Genomic DNA, 19,802 nt, shown 5'->3' with positions numbered 1-19,802 from the left:
CATTCATCTTGATATTAGAAAGTTCCACTTTACTATCTCGTAGTGAATTGTGTAACATGTGTCTAACCTAGATACTATAGTAACAGTAAAGGGTATATATTTGTAATGAAGTCCAATTGTTGTGGTTCCTAGCTGAATGTAGTGAAGAACTACAGGGCTACAAGGCAACTAAATTACACACATCCCAAGTATTGCATGCAGCCTATATAAAAACCATGCTGACTATTCAGTCTACATGTAATGGAAATATACTAACCTTACATGGAGTACCATCAGTAAACAATGCCAGTTATTTCTCTGTTGTGTGATGGACAACAAGACTGAATGCATATACCTTATTTTGAAAACATTTGGAAACATATCTGCGCTTTACTGTAATTGTCCATGAATGCGATGTGTCACCGTGTAAACATCTTGCTACTATGGAATCCCCTCAGGCTTACAAAACTGTGCTTGCAGTACTTTTTTAGTAACATGATTATGATAATAACGACTATTGAAATAAAATGGTTTTCACTATTGACATCTCATTATTGTACAGCCTTAATTCATTTTTATCCACAAATGTGGTACGTATATATGTACATGTATCACTCCTGTAAACCTTGTAAGTTTCTTTTGACCACTGACTGTACATGTGACACTACTATAAAACATAACAAATTCATACCACTTGAGAAAGTCTTGATTTAATTACATCCTCCAAAACTTTCCTCCAAGATGCCTCAAGATTATCGGGACAATCAATTTCCACCAATCTAGACCAAATCTAGTACAAATTGGAAAATGTAATAATGTACTATAACATAATTAATTCATTCTGATTTTGTCAACTAGCACAGTGACTGGTACCTGCCCTATGTGCAGGACTTATCCTATTTGTGTAAATCACACATATTCATTTTCATTATGACAGCTCTCTTACAGTGACAATAGATTAACTCATTATAGTAAAGTAATACTGTATAGCCTAAATATTTTGAGGGGCAAATATTTCGAGGTTGAGCAATGTTGCTAAAAATAATTTTTTTGCGGAGGGTAAAATTTTTGCTGATAACATCCAAAACTGCAAAATCAGTGAAAATTTTCCCCCTCGAATATTTAGGCTATACGGTAGTATAATCATGCAGATCTACATTCCTGTTCCCTTACTTTCCTTATTTCTTATCAACATTATTAATAGTAGCAGTAATAAATCAGTGTTGTTAATTAGTCAGTGTTGGTACAAAAAAACAACAACAACAACAAAAACACTGGGAGTGATTACAACATCTGAGGTTGTGCGCTGTGGCTCCACAAGGCACTACTAGCCTAGACCAAATGATGTCTGTGGATCACTAGAATGCATTCAAGAGCTTACAGTAGTGACTCCCTGCTACATAGGCTTTCAGTAGTCTTCTTGCAGGTCCCTATTGGGATAGTGATTAAAAATCCATTGAGAAACTGGTACCTGCCACCTGCCTATTGTGCAGGTATAGTATAAGCAATACAGTACGGTAGTACTGTACAGTAAGTGTAGTGACTGAACAGTAACTTATTACATTGTATTATAACATTATGTAATTGTACTTGTGCTCATGCGTGTGTGGGGCTGAGCATTATTAAGAATCGATCATGTGCTCGTAGTGATAGAGAAACTATCAAACACTGTGTATTGAAGGGTTTTACAGTGGAGGTCCTACCAAGATGGCTGATGAAGATACCCACACACCAGTAATTTCGACAGTAGAGAAGTCGATAGTACCTGGGGAAGACGAAAAACCCACAGAAGGATTACCAAGTGAGGAATTTAAAGATGGAGAGGATGTTGTACCTGAAGGGTCCACTTACCCTTTGAATTTTAAGCGCCTGAAGATGTATGGATAGCGAGGACTCTACAGCTTCTGACGGGTGGAATTGCAGCTGTTATAAGACAGTTAGTCGAGGGAAAACTCACAGAAATGGATAGAGAGCCTAGAAATGTTCAAATTATTGTCAAGGGCGCTGGTGAGAATGATCCCATGTTTTTAATCGATGAAAATGGTTTGATATGAGTTATAAAATCTGCACATGACCTGATATTGCACGTGAGTCAACTGGTTGACGATGTGTCGCAACACAGTACACTACACAAATCAGGTATAGTGAACTCACAGAAATAAGTGAGGAACTGGAAGCGCAATGCCTAGAGTTAGAATGGTTGCGAGTGTCCTTGGCAGAAGCAGATGAAGAGATCGCCAATGGGAAGGAAGAGGCGAGGAAACAAGGCTACATAATCATACAGTTGCAAGAAGCTTTGGCTAAGGAGAAAGGAAAGGTGAAAAGAATATGGAGGGAGAAGTGTGACCAACACTTAGCACACAAAGAAGCTATTGATAGTAAGGACTTGGAAATAGTATCATTGAAAACACGTCTACTGTCACAGACAATAAGTCCATTGCCTAAAGCACCTAGTAGTCATGATAGTAGCATAATAATTAGTACTCCAGTCCAGTCACACCATCGAGGGAAAGCCCCACCTGTTGATGCATTCAGTGCAGAAAATGAAGATGAGCGATGGGATGATTGGTTACCGTAGTTTGACAGAGCTACAGAATAGAATGGCTGTACTGATGCTGAATGCTTGTTGCAGCTAGCTGGGCACTTATGAGGAAAGGCAAGGCAAGAATTTTTGTTACTGTCTGAGAGAGAGAAGACCTAGCTCCTTCAGTAATGCTGTGGCTGCCATGAGATGACATCTGGAGACTGGTAATAGAACTTTAGCAGCGCAGTTTACCTGGAAGTAGCTCAGCAACTGCAAAAGATGCAAGATGCTGGGGTTATCAAGCCATCTGGTAGTCCTTGGTCAAGCCCTGTTGTTATGGTGCACAAAAAGGATGACACATTATGCTTTTGTATAGATTATAGGGAACTGAACAAGGTCACCAAGAAGGACACCTTTCCATTTCTACATGTAGATGATCTTCTAGATGAGATTGGAGACTCCAGATATTTCACACCTTGCCAGTGGATACTGGCAAATTCAAGTTTCTCCTGGTTCATGAGAGAAAACTGCCTTCATAACCCCAGAAGAATTATTCCAGTTTTGTGTGATACCATTTGGGCTGACTAACACAACTGCAGTCATTCAAAGGTTAATGCAGACGTTTTGATGGGATTAAACCTAGTAGGAGGAAAGTGCATTTTGTTTTGTTTACATGGATGATGTCCTGGTATTCTCCGAGACATTAAAGCACCATCTGAAGCATTTGCAGCTGGTGATACAACGAATACAAGATGGTGGGTTAAAGTTAAAACCTAGTAAGTGTCACTTTGTACGTGAAGAGATTCGATTTTTAGGGTATGTGTTGACTCCACATCTAAATTAGTAGAGTCAGTTACCAACCACAGAACATCAAGGAAGTTAAACAATTCCTACTTATTATCATCGCTTTATAAAGAATTTGGCGAACATTGCACAGCCCTTACACACCCTTACTCGAAATGGAGTGGATTTTCTTTGGATAGAACAATGCCAAAGTGCATTTGACAGTCTTAAACAATGTCTGACAATGGCTCCTGTATTAAGTTAATGAGGTTTACATGCACATTTAAACCAAGTTAATGTAGGAGCTATTAATTATGCACGCATTGGTTAGAAATGTTAGTGAGCATTAACTGGAATTTGCACATGCGCAGTGTTCAACACGTGCCTCGTAGTGTGAACAGTGTGACTTGTTAGTTGTTAAGGATGAGCCATCATGCCACAGACAGAGGACATAAGGAAGAATCCCTCCCTCCCATCCCATTGGTTTGTACAATGGTTACTCTGTCTGTCACCAAAAGGGCCCCCAGTTTACAAAACCACAATCGTATACTAGCGTACCTTATATCTGATGTGTTCTTTATATATACATGTGGTTGTGTATTTATATGTATAGTTTGTTATTGCAGGAAACAAGCAAGTTAATTACAATGCCTGAGGAATCGACACCCAGTCAAATCGCCACCCAGTCAAGGCTTTGAGCAACCCAATGTGTGTAGTAAGAAGAGCACAAAAATGGGAGGACTGGTTGGCGTTACCTAGTGTGTTCAGCGAGCAATAACCACAGCTCATGCAAGAGTAACTGTAGACATGTGCATGCAGCTGTAACAGCAATGGGGTCACATTAAAATTGGAAAAAAACAAAAACAAAACACGCTATATAATACCTTTAGCTAATTAACTCCATAAGAATTTGTGTGTCCATTATTTTGATTCACTGTAGGTTACATAGGAATGTGCACTTTAACCCTATCATCATGTGTAGTTTCTATTCACTGCAGGTGTCATGCGAGTCGGAAATATTCACATAAGTGCGTGATGTGAATTTTGGCAATAGCTTGTTAGTGCTAATGCTACCCAAAGTCACAGAAGCAGTGCTACCAGTGTTATGTACAGACTGGCAGGAGCCTGTCAGTGTTAATGCTACCCTCTATGTGCCAGCAAAGTATCCACTGTCAGCATACACCCTACCAAAAAAAAAAATTTTTTTATCAGTCTTAATGCAGTCTGGCAGGAGCCTGTCAGTGCTAATACTTTCCCTATATGCCTAAACGGTATCCTGTGTCAGAGTTAAGTGTGAGTATGTATAGGCACGGCTGAATACAAGGTGGCAGGTGTGTGCCTGCCCATGATTCAGCATCTCCATCCTGACTAGTCGGGATGTGATAGTGCGAGGACTCTAATAGGATCTGCCTCCGTGTATACTAAGTGATGCCTGATACACCCAAGCTATGTCAAAAGTCTGAAAAATCCCCTTTTGCTATTCAAAAGTATTAACCAACCCATCTAATATACATATAACTTCCCAATTTAAGTCCCAGCCTATAATTTTGGCTAGGTTTTCCCACGGCAGACAGAGTCCTTGTACAACTACCAACCCCACCACCATCAGATGACGGTGGTGGATAAACCAATCAGTAACACCTGTGTGGGACAAAGATTGGTGACAAGTATGTTAGAGGTGAGCGAACTACATTAACCCATCAGTAAATTGCTCCCTTACACTTGAAACCGATGCTAGTATAAAGGGAATTGGTGCCATTCTCTCTCAGGCACAAGAGGACAGCTTACTACACCTGGTGGCATATGCTAGCAGGTCGCTAACAGCTGCAGAGCGTAACTACAGCATAACACAGCTGGAAACACTGGCAGTTTTGTGGGCCATGCACTGTCACCCCTATTTGTACAATAACGATGTTACAATGTAAACTGACCACTCTGTAGTACTCGCTATTCTGAACACTCCCTCTCCATCTGGGAAACATGTAGGACTGTCATAAGATGTGAGAGAAGGTTTGTCCCTCTGTCGGACAGTGGCCACTTAGTTAAATAATCCTGTAGTACAACAACATACTTATTACCCTTTTTGGTCTGTGGAAGTACAATGAGGTCAATACCAACTATTTGAAAGGGTCAACTCACAGGGATTAGGTGCAAGGGTGGATTATTATGTCTGCCTATTCCTGCTGTGACAGTACATTCAGTACAGTTATTGACAACTTTATGGTATCAGAATACATAGTCTCCCACCACCAATGGCAAACCAGCAAGCTAAATGTACCCGAAAAATGTCCACACAACATGATTCCTCAATGAGCCTCTTCCAAGATCATGTCAGTCAGGTGAATAGGTACAGCTACTCTTTTGCTAAGATCTCTCTTGTGGTCCACAGAATAGAGTGTGCTGTCAATTATAGTAATCAATGACTGCTGGATAACAATTTTCCTTGCTGGATAACAATTTTCCTTGCTTGCACTGGATCAGCTGGAAGTATGCCTGATTCCATGAATTGAATGATATCTCTTGGTGAAGGTATTTCTCTTGCTCCGATCGAAAGGAAGTAGCTGCATCAATGGTTGGTTCAGCTTGTAAGAGTGTGTTTATATCAGACATAGGTTCCGTATTCACTACTGCCACTTGCAGGATATTTTCTCTGATGTCCTCATTTGGGGCTGGGGATTGAGGATTCCTGGAAAGGGCATCCGCGTTTGTGTTGATCTTCCCAGCTCAATGGATGATGTCTAACTTATGTATGCCGGCTCCATACACTTTTGACCACCAACATGTGTGCCTTACTGGGGATAAGGAAACTGAATACAACAGCCTACCATCCCAAGTGCGACAGGATGGTGGAAAGATTCAATAGAGCATTGAAAGCTATGTTACACAAGCATGCTGCTAGATTTGGGATGCAGTGGGACTGCTATTTGTCTAGTGTTGTCTGGGCATACAGAAATGTTCCTCATGCCAGTACAGGTGAAAACCTTCATTCTTATTATTTGGATGGGATCAGAGAAGTTCCACAGAAGCTACATTTGCTCAACCAACTCAGCCTATCCAAAGTATGATAGAGGACTACCGTGAGAAGGTAATATTGCCCTTGTCATCAGCCAGAGAACTGGCTCTGCCATCAATTAAGAAGGCACAGAACCAGTACAAGCAGTACTTTGATCATTCCTCGAAGCAAGTTGAGTACCGGGTGGGAGACTCAGATTCCCAGCAGAAGAGACAGGAAGGAATAGAAAACTGTCACATCTATGGCATGGACCATATTGAATCCTTCAACGGAGAGACCCAGATGTGACCACTGTGAAGGTTTACTTTCCCAATGAAGGGTATATACAAGTCCACCAAACAGAGGGTATACCAGTGCCCACCTAAACTAATTCCTGGCTATCATTATGGAGCAAAGCAAAAGAGCTCTGGAAGAAAACCCCTAGATGGGTGGAGAACCTACAGACAAGACCAACTAGTGAGGGTGTTGGCAAGACAGAAAACTCCACTCATGATGATGCCCCTGAAGTTGACCCTGATAAGGATGACAACGGTGAAGTCGAAGACGATATGTCCAGCAGTAATGACAAAGTATCAGAATCTACGATACGAAGTGGAATTGAGGATGATGAGGTGTCCAAGGATGATGAACAGGCACTAGACAATTGCTTCAAGACTGTCACTCCCTCCTCTGAAGCTCGTCCCGAGCTACCGTCTAAATCTCAGTGGAATTGACGTGCTGTTCCTCAGGGAGTAGGGACAGAACAGTAACTTATTACATTAATTGTAACATTATGTAATTGTAGTTGTGCACATGCGTGCGTGCGTGCATGCATGTGTGTGTGTGTGTGTGTGTGTGTGTGTGTGTGTGTGTGTGTGTGTGTGTGTGTGTGTGTGTGTGTGTGTGTGTGTGTGGTGCTGAGCATTTTTAAGAATTGACCGCGTGCTCGTAGTAATAGAGAAACTATCAAACACTGTGTATTGAAGGGTTTTACATAAGGATCAAGGATGTTTGGGCTTTCCTTCCCACAAATACCACCCAAAACCAGCCTCACCTTTCCTTTATAACACCTTGGTGGCATTGGTTAGACATAACCAAAACTTATAAATGTCTTCAAAATGACCCTAAAGCCAAACATTTTCTAATTTTATGTTGACTGGCTGAATAGAAATAACTGATGCCTCCAGCCAAGTATAACTCGTCTTTAGGCTACAGGCTTGATTTATTTACTGTTTGACACAGCTTCAGCCTGAGATGTGCTTTTATGCAAACCGCTGTGGCTACATGCATCATTGACTTACCTTTGTCCTCCCATTCTTTTCTCCACCACCACATAGGTGTCGATTACTGGTAAATACAGTACGTGATGACTTCAATTCAGCTGGCTGCCACAAGAATCATCCATAATTATTGGATTCTAGTGCTGTTCTTCATCTGTAATGCTATATCATGAGTGAGTAGTACATACCTGAAAACAAAAGCACAATGGCTACTTTATTTCTCAGTAAATGGTAGTCAGAGCAAGTATTCTGTTCTTTGTTTGTAACGTTGCATAACAAGTGGACAAAGCTGAAAATGAAGTGGAATGGCTACATTACCCTTCCAATAACATGTTATAGTTAGGGCACACATTAGATCACTCAATTAATGTCTGGCCGGTGCCATTCTTCCTTTCCTTGGATTAAATGTCCACTAGTACGTATATCTGCAGGTATAGGCAACCTCTTGTTTCACTACTTTTTTTCTTTGATCGCTAATTTGATTTAAAATTCCTAATTTTACTATAGTTAATGTAGAAGCTCAATCATGAGTAATGTTGTACTTGTGAATGCACAGTAACTTCTCTATTTGTTTGTTAATTTTTATAACATAATCATAATTAACACTCTCATGCTGCATCAAAAGAAAGAATGGTGCCAGGTATGCCATAAAATTAATTTCATATCTGACCATGTGCCCCAACAATCAATTACTGAAAAGTGAAGTTGCCATTTTGCTTTGTGTTCCACCCGTTACACAGCATTACAAATGAAGAACAGTACGAGAAGCTTCTCTGCAATCAATCCAGTTGCTATGGAAGATATGCATAATAGCCAACCACGGGAAGCCGTGTCACACTACTACAAATCGACACCTTGCATTGTCAGCAAAAGAAGCAGGACTAAAAGGAGGACAAAGGTAAGTCCAAGATGTGTACATTGTACACACTGTGGTATGCCAAACGTACCTGTTGGGTTGAAGCAATGTTTAGCAGTAAAAAAATTAAGTTCATAGCCTTAGCTGTTATCAAGTAAGGGATCATCTATTATTTTCAGCACAAAACTACAGACAGTACGCTAGGGGGAGGGGGTAAATTCACCTGTATGCTTTTTAAAAATGTTGGTCTTTGTATATAACACCATATAAAGAAATAATTCACAGTACTAGTATAGACTGTGTGGTGGAAGGAGTTGTAGCTGGAGTCTGACTGATTGTTTCAGTAGCTGGTTACGTAACCAAGTATAGTGTACACAAGGATATATATTATATTTATATATAAAGGTATATTTAGTATTTTAAAAAATTGTAAATTTAAAAAAGAAGTAAGGATCTATGCAACAAAAAGTAGTGAAACAAGAGGTGAATGATGGGATGAACCTATCGCGAATGGGATCTCAGTCGTGAACTTGTGCATATCTAGTCTTATAGCAGTGCCAGGACTGAAGCGATTCTGAAATCCAGCTCAGAAATAATTCTGTGGAATCTATATATGTTGCTGAAAGAAAGTGTTGATACGGAAAATTAATGCCTCGATATGGTTTCGTTGGATGAAGAAGAAGACAAGCAACCTGATTGAAGATAAAAGAAAAGACAAGGCACAGAGGGCCTACACTCGTCAGAATCTCAAAAGGTACATCCCACTGGTGAGTTATTGTGGCGTAAAATGGTGGCCGTGCACTGCTTTGTTTGGCCTCTAGCCTTGTGACTGTGGTCACTGAGTGAGGCAGTCAGACTAAAATTCGAGTTTTGGCAATTTTAAAAAATTCTATATCTGTCCACCTGTAAGTGTTTTATTATAATTAATGCTGTTATTTATATTATATGGACTAGCACCCATGCAATTAATACTATCCCATTCTAACTAAATTATGTATATAATTTAGTTGATATTCATGTTATAGGTATTATTAATTCGGCTGTGGGTGCGCGCCTGGTTTACTGAGATTGTTTTCCGAAAAGTATGTGTGTGTGTGTGTTTGTATGTTTGCAAAAGTTTGTTCGCTAAAAACAACCATTATGTGATAAATAAAGGCAATATAGAGCCTGTATTAAACTTCTGGGCAGGTAAGCTTTGGTTTAAGAAGGTTAATACGTGCCGGTTTGAAATACGGGTGAAACGAGTTTATTAGGACGCGGTGAAGGCCTTACCCACAGGGCTCTACTGACATCAAACAGTCGAAAAACAACACAGCTGGCCTCCTAGGCTACCGGGTATAATGAATCCTTTGAGTTGAAAAGGGGGCGTGTCCGTACATACGCGAACGAAAATAAAGAGCAGCTTTGAGACTTTGCCTGGAGAATTTTCGTAAGAAAATGTTATAGACGAACTATAAAACAGTTAAGAAGATATTTCTGTGCATAATTAGTGGGTTAAAGCGTATTGTTCGAGGTATGCCTCCTTAGCAACGTAATTGCAGAATTACAAAATATTTCATCAATTACGAAATACAAATTCAATTGCGTATGTAGCAACAAAGCAAAACCCAATATAAATTACTGTTAATTAATTCCAGTTAGGTTTGTTTGCTGCATGGTGCCTGGTTTTTAGAAGTAGCATAACATCAACTTGTTATAATTTTTTATGTTTTTGCTCACGTGGGTGCGAATGGACAAACACACAACATAGGTAGGTAGGTAGGTAGGTAGGTAGGTAGGTAGGTAGGTAGGTAGGTAGGTAGGTAGGTAGGTAGGTAGGTAGGTAGGTAGGTAGGTAGGTAGGTAGGTAGGTAGGTAGGTAGGTAGGTAGGTAGGTAGGTAGGTAGGTAGGCAGGCAGGCACACACACACACACACACGTTTTTACGAAAACAGTTTCAGTAAACCAGGCACATGCCTGGTTTATTAATCGCCAAAGCTAGAATCCAGTAATTGCCAAAGCTGGTTATAGCTTTTGCCGTGCTGGGCGATCATTCACCACAGCCAGTAAGAGTCCAACTACTGGATTCTTTTTACAGATGACTTCGATGATGGGTAACGTTGCTCCTATGCTTGTTGATATGAACAGACAAGTCCTGGGGATATCCATTGGTAGTGCATACCATCACCGATGCCAATCACTTCAGCCATTGTACCATAGACAGGTGTGGCTAAAGTGTCTGATATTCATTGTTGAGTGATGCAGCGCTATAATAGCCTTGGTTAACTTACTTTATTGGCGAACGAGCGTGTGGTATAGATTCCGACTCAGCCCAGCAGTTGTACTGCTTCCCATATCCCATTCATTCAGATGAGTGCAGTGTTGTGTGTTCACTCATTCCAGAGCGATTTATCTCCTTGTCAGTCCTTGATATTAATAGCCTTGTATTGTGGGTGTTTGGTTTCGGTTGAAGTCTTTGAACTAATTAGTAGCCAGACTGTGTGGCCAAAAGGAGGTACTTAGCCATGCTACAATTATTTGTAAACCAGTTTACAACTGATTTGTAACGCTGGTGGCAATCTTTGATCTGCCCACGCACCATACTACAAGTGATATATATCACCTGGGGTGCACTCACCTAATAGGTGAAAGAACTAACGAGAACTCACCCCGTTTGTTTTATACAGTAGCATATGAAGATTGATTGTGGTTTTAATAACGTGGGCTAATAGCCACCAGAACGTTATCCATACGTTAAAACGTCATTAATATGTTACTATGCTTCAACGCGTAATGTTAGAAAACTTGTGATTGTGGGATGGAGTTTATATTGTTATCATTTTTGTACTAGGTTAAGCCAACTAACTTTGCTATTGGGACAGTAATAAGTAGTTATTATATTAAGTTAAGTACTTAGGACTATAAGTTACTAACCTATTTCGGGAAAGCAGTAGTAGTTTTGCCATTCTGTGGTCTGTTCAAAGGCTGATACGTGGCGGGTAGAAATACGTATTCACGATCGCCCAAACAATTATTTTGTGCCTTCATTATCCTTTACTAACAACCAACTAGTCTATCTTAGCAAATATACTCAGCTTAGCAACCACTACAAAAATGAGTCCCACAATACAAAGCTCTATGTTGCTCAATATAATGAGTTAAAGCGCATTGTTTCTTTGAACTGGCTGGGTATCAAAGTCATTGGCAATCCGCTTTCCCATGATATTGCCCAGGTAATATGCAAGTTAAACACTGAGCGGCGCCTTTGAACGCCCACGTTAAAGTGGTATATAATATATTTCTCTTTGTAGGGCTGAGCAATATTATCATTTTTGCGATATTTTGAAAGTATTGATATCGCGATATTTTGTTATTACACATTGGAAGGCTCAGTTTCATATCAGCGTGTAATTGGCATAATTACAAGGATATGACAGCCATTCTCAAGAGTCACGAGACTAGTTGTGGGATGGAGTTTATATGGATGGATGCACCTTATGGATGCACCTTTGAACGCCCATGCTAAAGTGGTATATATACTCACCTGTGGTTTGAGGCACGTGACACTAATGAGTGTCATGCCTATTAGCAGGCTAATAGCCTGTGGCGGGTTCCAGTATGATTAATCGCCAAAGCTGGTTATAGCTTTTACTGCACTGGGCGATTATTCACCCCAGCCAGTAAGAGTTCAACTACTGGATTCTTTTTACTGATGACTTCGATGGTGGGTAACGTTGCTCCTATGTTTGTTGATATGAACAGACAAGTCCTGGGGATATATGGAGATTACTAAGTGCCACAATTGATTGTCACTACCATTTTGAGCAAGCTGACTCAAGACTACCACCGTGTATACCATGCCAAACTATGGCAAATCAAGTGTAAGTTGCTTAATTAAGTTAGTTTGTGTGCATATAAGGTCATTAAATAGTGCAGGTTAACTTAGACGCATGGTATATATTATATGAACCATGGCTCACTTCAGTGTATTTTGTTTCAGGGTTTATCAACAGCAAACTTCTGATGGCTGAGGAGGAGGGGTGTATGTAAGTGCAATACACCTTGTAGCCCATGGTTTATATTTTAGGGAATCTGTAATTTTTGTTACTTGTACATACACCAACACATTCAGCCACACTTGAAATCAAAATTAAGACTAACCTTTATTTCTCTACGATAATCATCCCTATGTCCATAATAGCCTCCAAATTTTACTGCAAATGTTAGTTTCACAATCAGATCATGAACAATTGTGTGCAAATTCCAATCTTTGTTCATCAAGGATATAATTCCTTCATCAATGAAATCTGATGTTTTGCTAAGCATTATCAAGACCAACTCAACACGGCTACACATGTTGTCACTCAAATTATGGCCAGTGTATCTCGATATAGCTGCCTTCACTAGCTTTATGACACTCGTAGTTGTTTTAATTATTTGCAACCTATAGCAATAAATACAATAAACAATCTTAAGTAGTAGATTAAGCTCTGCTGCATGTGCATGCTGTAAGGTGGATTCCATACTATCAACTAAAGATGATAGTTACAGTCAACTACAGTTCATCATTTTGTAGTAATTCATAAAAGTTCCACAAAGACTCACACATTTCTGTTCACAGTGCTTGGTATTGAAGCCCAGACATACCTTCAAAACCCTTTCGATAATTTTTAATAATTAGAACTGTTGTTTTTGACTACAACAGTGGAACAAACAATCCATACTGTAGGTTTGCAAATATTTACAGTTCTATAGCAACTTGCTGCTGTTTTAAGCATTTATATTGCTTGTCTTTGGTGGAACACTATGGGCTATATATATTTTTCAGTTAGACGTTGCTTGTGCCTAAAAAGAACCTATACTACAGAAGTACAATGTACCATACATTCCCTAAAATTTTTCACCTTTATTCAGCACCCTCTCTATGCAATATGCTCTAAAATTCGACAAGAAAGTTTTTAGGGTTTAAACAGGAAACTATATATGATTGCTCACATTGAGTATGGTGTGGCAAATACATGCATCTTTTCAACAGCAATTAAAGGAAACCAATTGTGCCATCATGAGATTATGCACCTAATAGAACTGTTATCAAAAGACTGACTTGTTCTCATTGCCCATAGCAATAGTTTTCTAACATGACTAAAAAGAAATGTCCAGGTTTTGACTTTCTGTTTCTACATATAATTGTGCTACTTTAAACTACACTCAATATAGTATATTTTATCCTAACATCATCTTTACCTTGTTTCCTGAGAGTATTTAAGGTCACTTGCAATTTTAATGAATAATTTCAGTGCTTTAACATCTTTTTCCTGTTAAAAAATTACATAGAATTCAATACAAAATGTACAAATTAGCAATATATGTAGTGTTTTGAGGACAGCTTCTTAATTGTGTTGTATATATAAAATTTTTATGCATATAAACATCCTACTAACTATACTTAGTACCTTTACAGTTTGTATTCATAGTACGATTTTGACACAAATTACAAAACTATATACAAACTTTGCATGGGAGTATCAAAGCAAAAAAGTGTTCTATAATAACCATACAGAACGCAACTGTTTTATATACTAGGGGGGCAAAAAATTGTAAATTTAAACAAGTAGAATAGGGATCAAAGTTGTGATTCTGAAAAAAAACTGCGTAAACAAGAAGTAATAGGGATGGTGATTCACAATACTGCTTAATACATCAATACAAGCCAAGCAGCTTGATTTGTGTACATTGAATTTAAGATTCCTATTTTGATTTTATCACAACTTTGATCCCTATTCTACTAGTTTAAATTTACAACCCCCCCCCCCCCCTAATTTCTGAAATTTTTTTCATGTCCATGCACATGGACAACACAATTTTATGGCTGGTGTGCACTGCATGCAGTAATATAGTACTGCAGTAAACTAATACAGTAACAAGATGAATAAAAAATTAGAAATTTTAAAATGGGAATAGGGATCGCTGAAAAAAGCCACCAAACAAGAAGGGATTGCTGGGGTGGTAATGTAAATCACAAATCCCTATTTTGACTATCTGTCATAAATATTTAGTTACATGCTCCCCTGAGTCATTTAAAAATAGGGATTTGTGGTTTACATTACCACCCCAGCGATCCCTTCTTGTTTGGTGGCTTTTTTCAGCGATCCCTATTCCCATTTTAAAATTTCTAATTTTTTATTCATCTAGTTTGTATACTTTTTTATTAATCCAGTAATGGATTTGTTTTATTGATAATGATAATTGTTGTAGATACGTAGAGCAATTTACAATTAGTGGCTGTCAAGTTCAGTGTAAGCTTGGTTGTTATCAGACACACTTGACTACATTATTAGAGTATTTACCTGACTGCTCTTGGCTGTGGACAATGGTTATTATTTAAGGACAAAGCTTGTACGGCATTGGTTACATTGTTGTACAGCAGGATTACACACAATATTGAGCAGCTGTTGTCTAACTTGTCTTACTACATGTGTCAGGACTCTAGTCTCATAGTCATTGTTGCCACATTAGCATCCTAATGTAGTGCTCATGAATATACACACACCAAATGGTATGATACTAAGCCAGCTACCCGTCACAAGACAATTGAAGACATGGAACTCTGACAAGCATATAATTATAAGTTAAAATAGTTAGTGGTTGTGCATTTATTATTTCAGCCAAGACCGTACACAATAAGAAACACATGCAGATTTTAAAGCGGTGCATGGACTACAACATTGGCTCACTGGTGCACAGTAGTATAAATGATAATACAATGCTATGTACAATATAGTTTTTCAACTAGAGTTTGTTGTTCATGTGAGTATTTATCCATTGGGTATACCACAGTGAAGAAATCTATGTTGTGAACATGTATATGAATGCATATGGCTTCTCACAAACAATATGTGGCATCCACAAATAAATTGTGGCACATACCACTTCATACTCATATAGTTAGCCTGTAGAGTAGCTATTCTACATGCACACACATCAGTCACAACAACAAAGTCAGGTACTGTGTAGCTGCAATGTCTATTGTAAACCATGGGTTATCCGGCAATAGCATGAAGCCATGTTGTTTACACAGTGTGGTCAGACAATTAAGGCACTCACAAATAGTTTTAATTTTAATTAACACTAATACTGACTCAACCCAACTTTAGGCTTTACGTGGAAAGGAAGTATGGTTTATAGAAACTATATTCATAACAATGAATGGTCTCTGGTATCAGCGCTATCACTTTGTTATGTCTCTGAGAGAGCGCTTGTATGGTCGCTCGTAGCAAATCGCGATACAGGAAGAAGTAGACTATACTCACCACGCAGAGACGCTATGCGCGATCTTCTAAGTCTAAGAAGTGCTGTTGAGTACTTGATTAACGCTGCAACAAAACCCAAAGGAGCTCACACAACGGAATCCTGTAATTTTATTGCTATACGGCTTCTTTACTATACAGAGCTGCTGCCAATAGTGTAATGGCGAAGAGAACTTGAAAATTTTCGAGGTGTAGGGTGGTTGGCAATCTGTGGAATACAGGCTTTTTAATAGGTCATGGACATGCAGAAGGACTCAGTAAGCATGGCTATATAGTTTTTAGCGTAAAAAAGTGGATAACTTTTGCTGTACATGAGTGAAACAAATAATATTATGAATAATAATAATAATATGAACAAAATGGCAAATTTCAGTTTTGTCCCAAATACACATACTGTTTTCTTTCACTTGATACTTACTAGTAGACCAATACTCATTGCAAATAACAACCAGAGAGTTGTTTTGAGCGCGAGGATGTTTTCTAAGGTGGTATTTAGGCGTGCGTTCTATTAGAGTTTTTGCAAAAAACATGGGCGATCCCTATTATGAACCCACTATCGTGGTTCATGATAGTATATGAAGGCTTGCTCCATGATGCTCAAGCATCTGTCTACTAGCTACAGGTAGAGTGTGTACTCATGATCAGTCTTATGGAATAGCTATAGGCTCTGAAAAGGTATGATCATGCAACAGGCTGTATTCACCCAATGTGTTAAATGCTTTGGTCCACAACAATAAAGGCATTGATGGCATTGAAATTATTATATAGTGGGAATTTGTAAAACGCGGAATACGGAATTGCGGAATAACGAAATAAGCAAAACTTATCATTGCTTCAGCGCTTGTCAGCTACTCTCTGGCGATATAATGCCAAAATGATCCTGAGGCATTATGGCTTATGCCCAGAAGATGGCATAGACTTGTTGAACTAAGTTATTAATTAAGGTTGTTTTGTAGTTAAGGTAGCTAGTTTTGTAGTTAAAGTACTTAGTTTGGTAGTTAAGCTAGTTTGAATTTTGTTGCAATACTATTATCATTTTATTAATTATCGTTCAAACTTATCATTTGCAGAAGATCTAAAACATTAGTTTGTTTTATATTTAATGCCCTTGCTTAAAGAAAAAAAAACAGTTATTGACGCTATTTTCATTACCCATTCTATACTGTATAATTGTTAAATAGCACTTTCTTCTCTTTTAGGCGACCTGCTGTAAGTAATGGCTGATAAAACTCTAGTCTAGTGGATGAAAAGGAAGTATCTTCTTGTATGTTCTTTTTTGACCTAGATGCACCCATCTTGGGCAACATATTGTTGAGATGGCAAAATGGTCACCATATTTTACTAAGTGTTTATGTTTAGTGTGTGTGTGTGTGTGTGTGCGTGTGCGCGCGTGGGAGTGTGTGTGTGTGTGCGTGTGTATGTGTGTGTGTGCGTGCGTGTGTTTGTATTACATAAATCGTATGACTAACAAATTATGCGATGTCACTCTTTTCTAGTGGCAAGCACCATTACTGTTATTCCAGGTGGAGTGTAGAATGGTAAGCCTATTATGCTATGAAATTGGGAGAAAACAATATCTGGATATTTTAAACTAGGGTGATGATAATTTCCAGGGAAGATATTCCTTTAGCAAATATTAATTCTACGCTTGCATCATAACATGTAAGTATGGTAGAGCCAGTTATGTCTGTGAGTGTGAGTCCCCAAATTTCTGTGAAGCTGCAAATTACATATACAGGAGAAGAGATAACACTAGGAAGAATGGTGAAATCAACATGTCCATGGGAAGCAACAAGCCAGCAACATTGAGAAAAAGTTGTCGTCATCTGCCATGGACATCAAATGATAGAACAGACTATTTTGTTGGGCAATAGGGAAGTTAGACAGTTCTTTGCAGCTCTTTTGGAAGAGACCATCATTGAGGAGGTGACCTTCAACTAGGAAAAGACACCATTTTTCCACTACATAAGTAAAAGGAAAATGTATGGTTTGTCATAAGCTGTTCACATTGTTTTATTGGTAGTACACCATCACCATTTTTACATGAACTTCTGTGTAGCGTGCAACAACTATTGTGAGTGCAAACATGCATTCTACGTATGTCAAGTTTGTGGCACAGGTTTAGTCCTCGTAATAGTGAACATCTGTCACAGAGCATTGACAACACTTTTACGCCTCAGTGTACAATTGGGTATGTGACTACATCTACTGAACTTTATGTTTATCATGAACCACGATAGTGGGTTCATAATAGGGATCACCCATGTTTTTTGCAAAAACTCTAATAGAACGCACGCCTAAAAACCACTTTTGGAAAGCATCCTCCAACTCAAAACCACCCTCTGGTGGTTATTTGCAATTAGTATTGGTCCACTACTAAGTATCAAGTGAAAAAGAAACAGTATGTGTATTTGGGACAAAACTGAAATTTGCCGCTTTGTTCATCTTCATAATAATTATAATCATGAACCACGATAGTGGGTTCGTAATAGGGATCGCCCATGTTTTTGCAAAAATCCTAATAGAACACACACCTAAAAACCACCTTGAAAAGCATCCTTCAACTCAAAACAACCCTCTGGTGGTTCTTTGCAATGAGTATAGGTCCACTAGTGAGTATCAAGTGAAAAGGAAACAGTATGTGTGTTTCAGACAAAACTGAAATATGCCCGTTTGTTCATATTATTATTATTATATTACTAGGCCCGGGGCAAATACAACCAAGTACAATCACCAATGGGACAACCTACTAATGGGGCATGTACAAACAGTGCATGGCCAATACAGTGTGTGCAGATCATGTAGAAAAGATACACAGGAAATGATACATATGGATACGTACACAGTCAAGGGAGTCTAACTGGCATCAGAAAACCATAATACTAAAACATAACTGACACAAAAACCAAGTTAAGTCAGCTAGATTGAAAGTTTATATTGTAGGTGTGACGTGTCTCTGAAAATGACTCAGCAGTGAAATGAGGCTATGCAGAACAAGGGACGTGGTGATGGCACAATTAGCCCAATCAAGCCAATATGGCACAACAGACTCTATTGTAACTAGAGGCCACTGGTGATGTGCCAGTATGTCAACGGTGTGGCATTGGCACAGTGATCAGTCTATAATATTATGCATACAGCCATGCACAACATACAGGAGATAGTTACACATTGTTGTATATGTAGTAATACATCTTCTTGTTTATTACAGACTCACAGTAGAGTAGTAGCTAGGTGGAAAATAATTCTAGCTGCTAGCAAACCAGATGAAGGATGAAGATGTATAATACAACTACAAGTATTACATTACTCAATACCTTGTTGTTCATGAGTGCATCAGCTGGTTGTTTACGAGTGATAGCATCAGCTGGTTGTTCACTGGAGCGCATATCCTGCATACAAAATACACAGCTACAAACATTTAAACTTACTTGTAATCTTGTTGTTTACGTGTAAAGTGGCCTCTGGCTCTCCTGCAATCACTCTGCAGATGTTTAATGATCTTCTCCTTCGCGCAAGCAAGGGTGTGGTGCTGGGAATTATATAGAATTACATGTACGGTCAAGTCATCAGCATGAACAGGTGTACTTATTATACGGTTGTGCCTTCATTCACAGGCGAACTATCCCCACTTAGTTCATGTCTCTAGGCCTTATAGTTTTCTCAAACATTATTTATTTATTCATTCATTATTATTTATTACGTAATTTTAACTGCATTTCGTATTATTCTTAGTACTTGGTTGTATAATTATTCTTATTCTTCTTTCACAGGCATAGCAAAGTTTACAGGGAGAATCCTGGGATAAAAGTAGCAAGGCTTGCTGAATGGATCATTGTGCGTGTCCATGACCTATTTTCGACGTTTTCGGATGGAAACAGCCCAAACCGGGCCGTTTCTTCCTTCCAAAGTGCCATTACACTTGAGAAGCCATACAAGATTGTGCTCAAAGTTAGGTTTTTTAGTGTGCGCTGCTTGTGGCTAATAGAATCTGTCTTTATTAAACTCAGCATAGGCCAGGAAGCTTAATATGGGCTGATGACTTTGTGCAAGGTGGTTTTTTTCGCTCCATGATTATTGTACGTGGGCAGGTTATCCAGAT

General features: G+C 38.8%; 1 protein-coding gene across 1 annotated transcript in view; it reads right to left on the bottom strand.

Annotated features, from left to right (window-relative positions):
• Positions 1-19,802, bottom strand: part of LOC136261923 (E3 ubiquitin-protein ligase rnf213-alpha-like) — a 225,384-nt gene that overhangs the window by 118,230 nt on the left and 87,352 nt on the right. Inside the window, exons 11-13 of the mRNA XM_066056017.1 lie at positions 13,638-13,708; positions 12,555-12,837; positions 671-769 (exon numbers count right to left, since the gene is read on the bottom strand). Coding sequence (XP_065912089.1) covers positions 671-769; positions 12,555-12,837; positions 13,638-13,708 — 453 coding nt within the window. The remainder of the gene's footprint in view (positions 1-670; positions 770-12,554; positions 12,838-13,637; positions 13,709-19,802) is intronic.

The sequence above is a fragment of the Dysidea avara genome, chromosome 7 (assembly GCF_963678975.1).
Source record: "Dysidea avara chromosome 7, odDysAvar1.4, whole genome shotgun sequence".
Taxonomy (NCBI): domain Eukaryota; kingdom Metazoa; phylum Porifera; class Demospongiae; order Dictyoceratida; family Dysideidae; genus Dysidea; species Dysidea avara.
The sequence above is the reverse complement of the archived record's forward strand: the minus strand, read 5'-3'. Positions and strand labels throughout refer to the sequence as shown.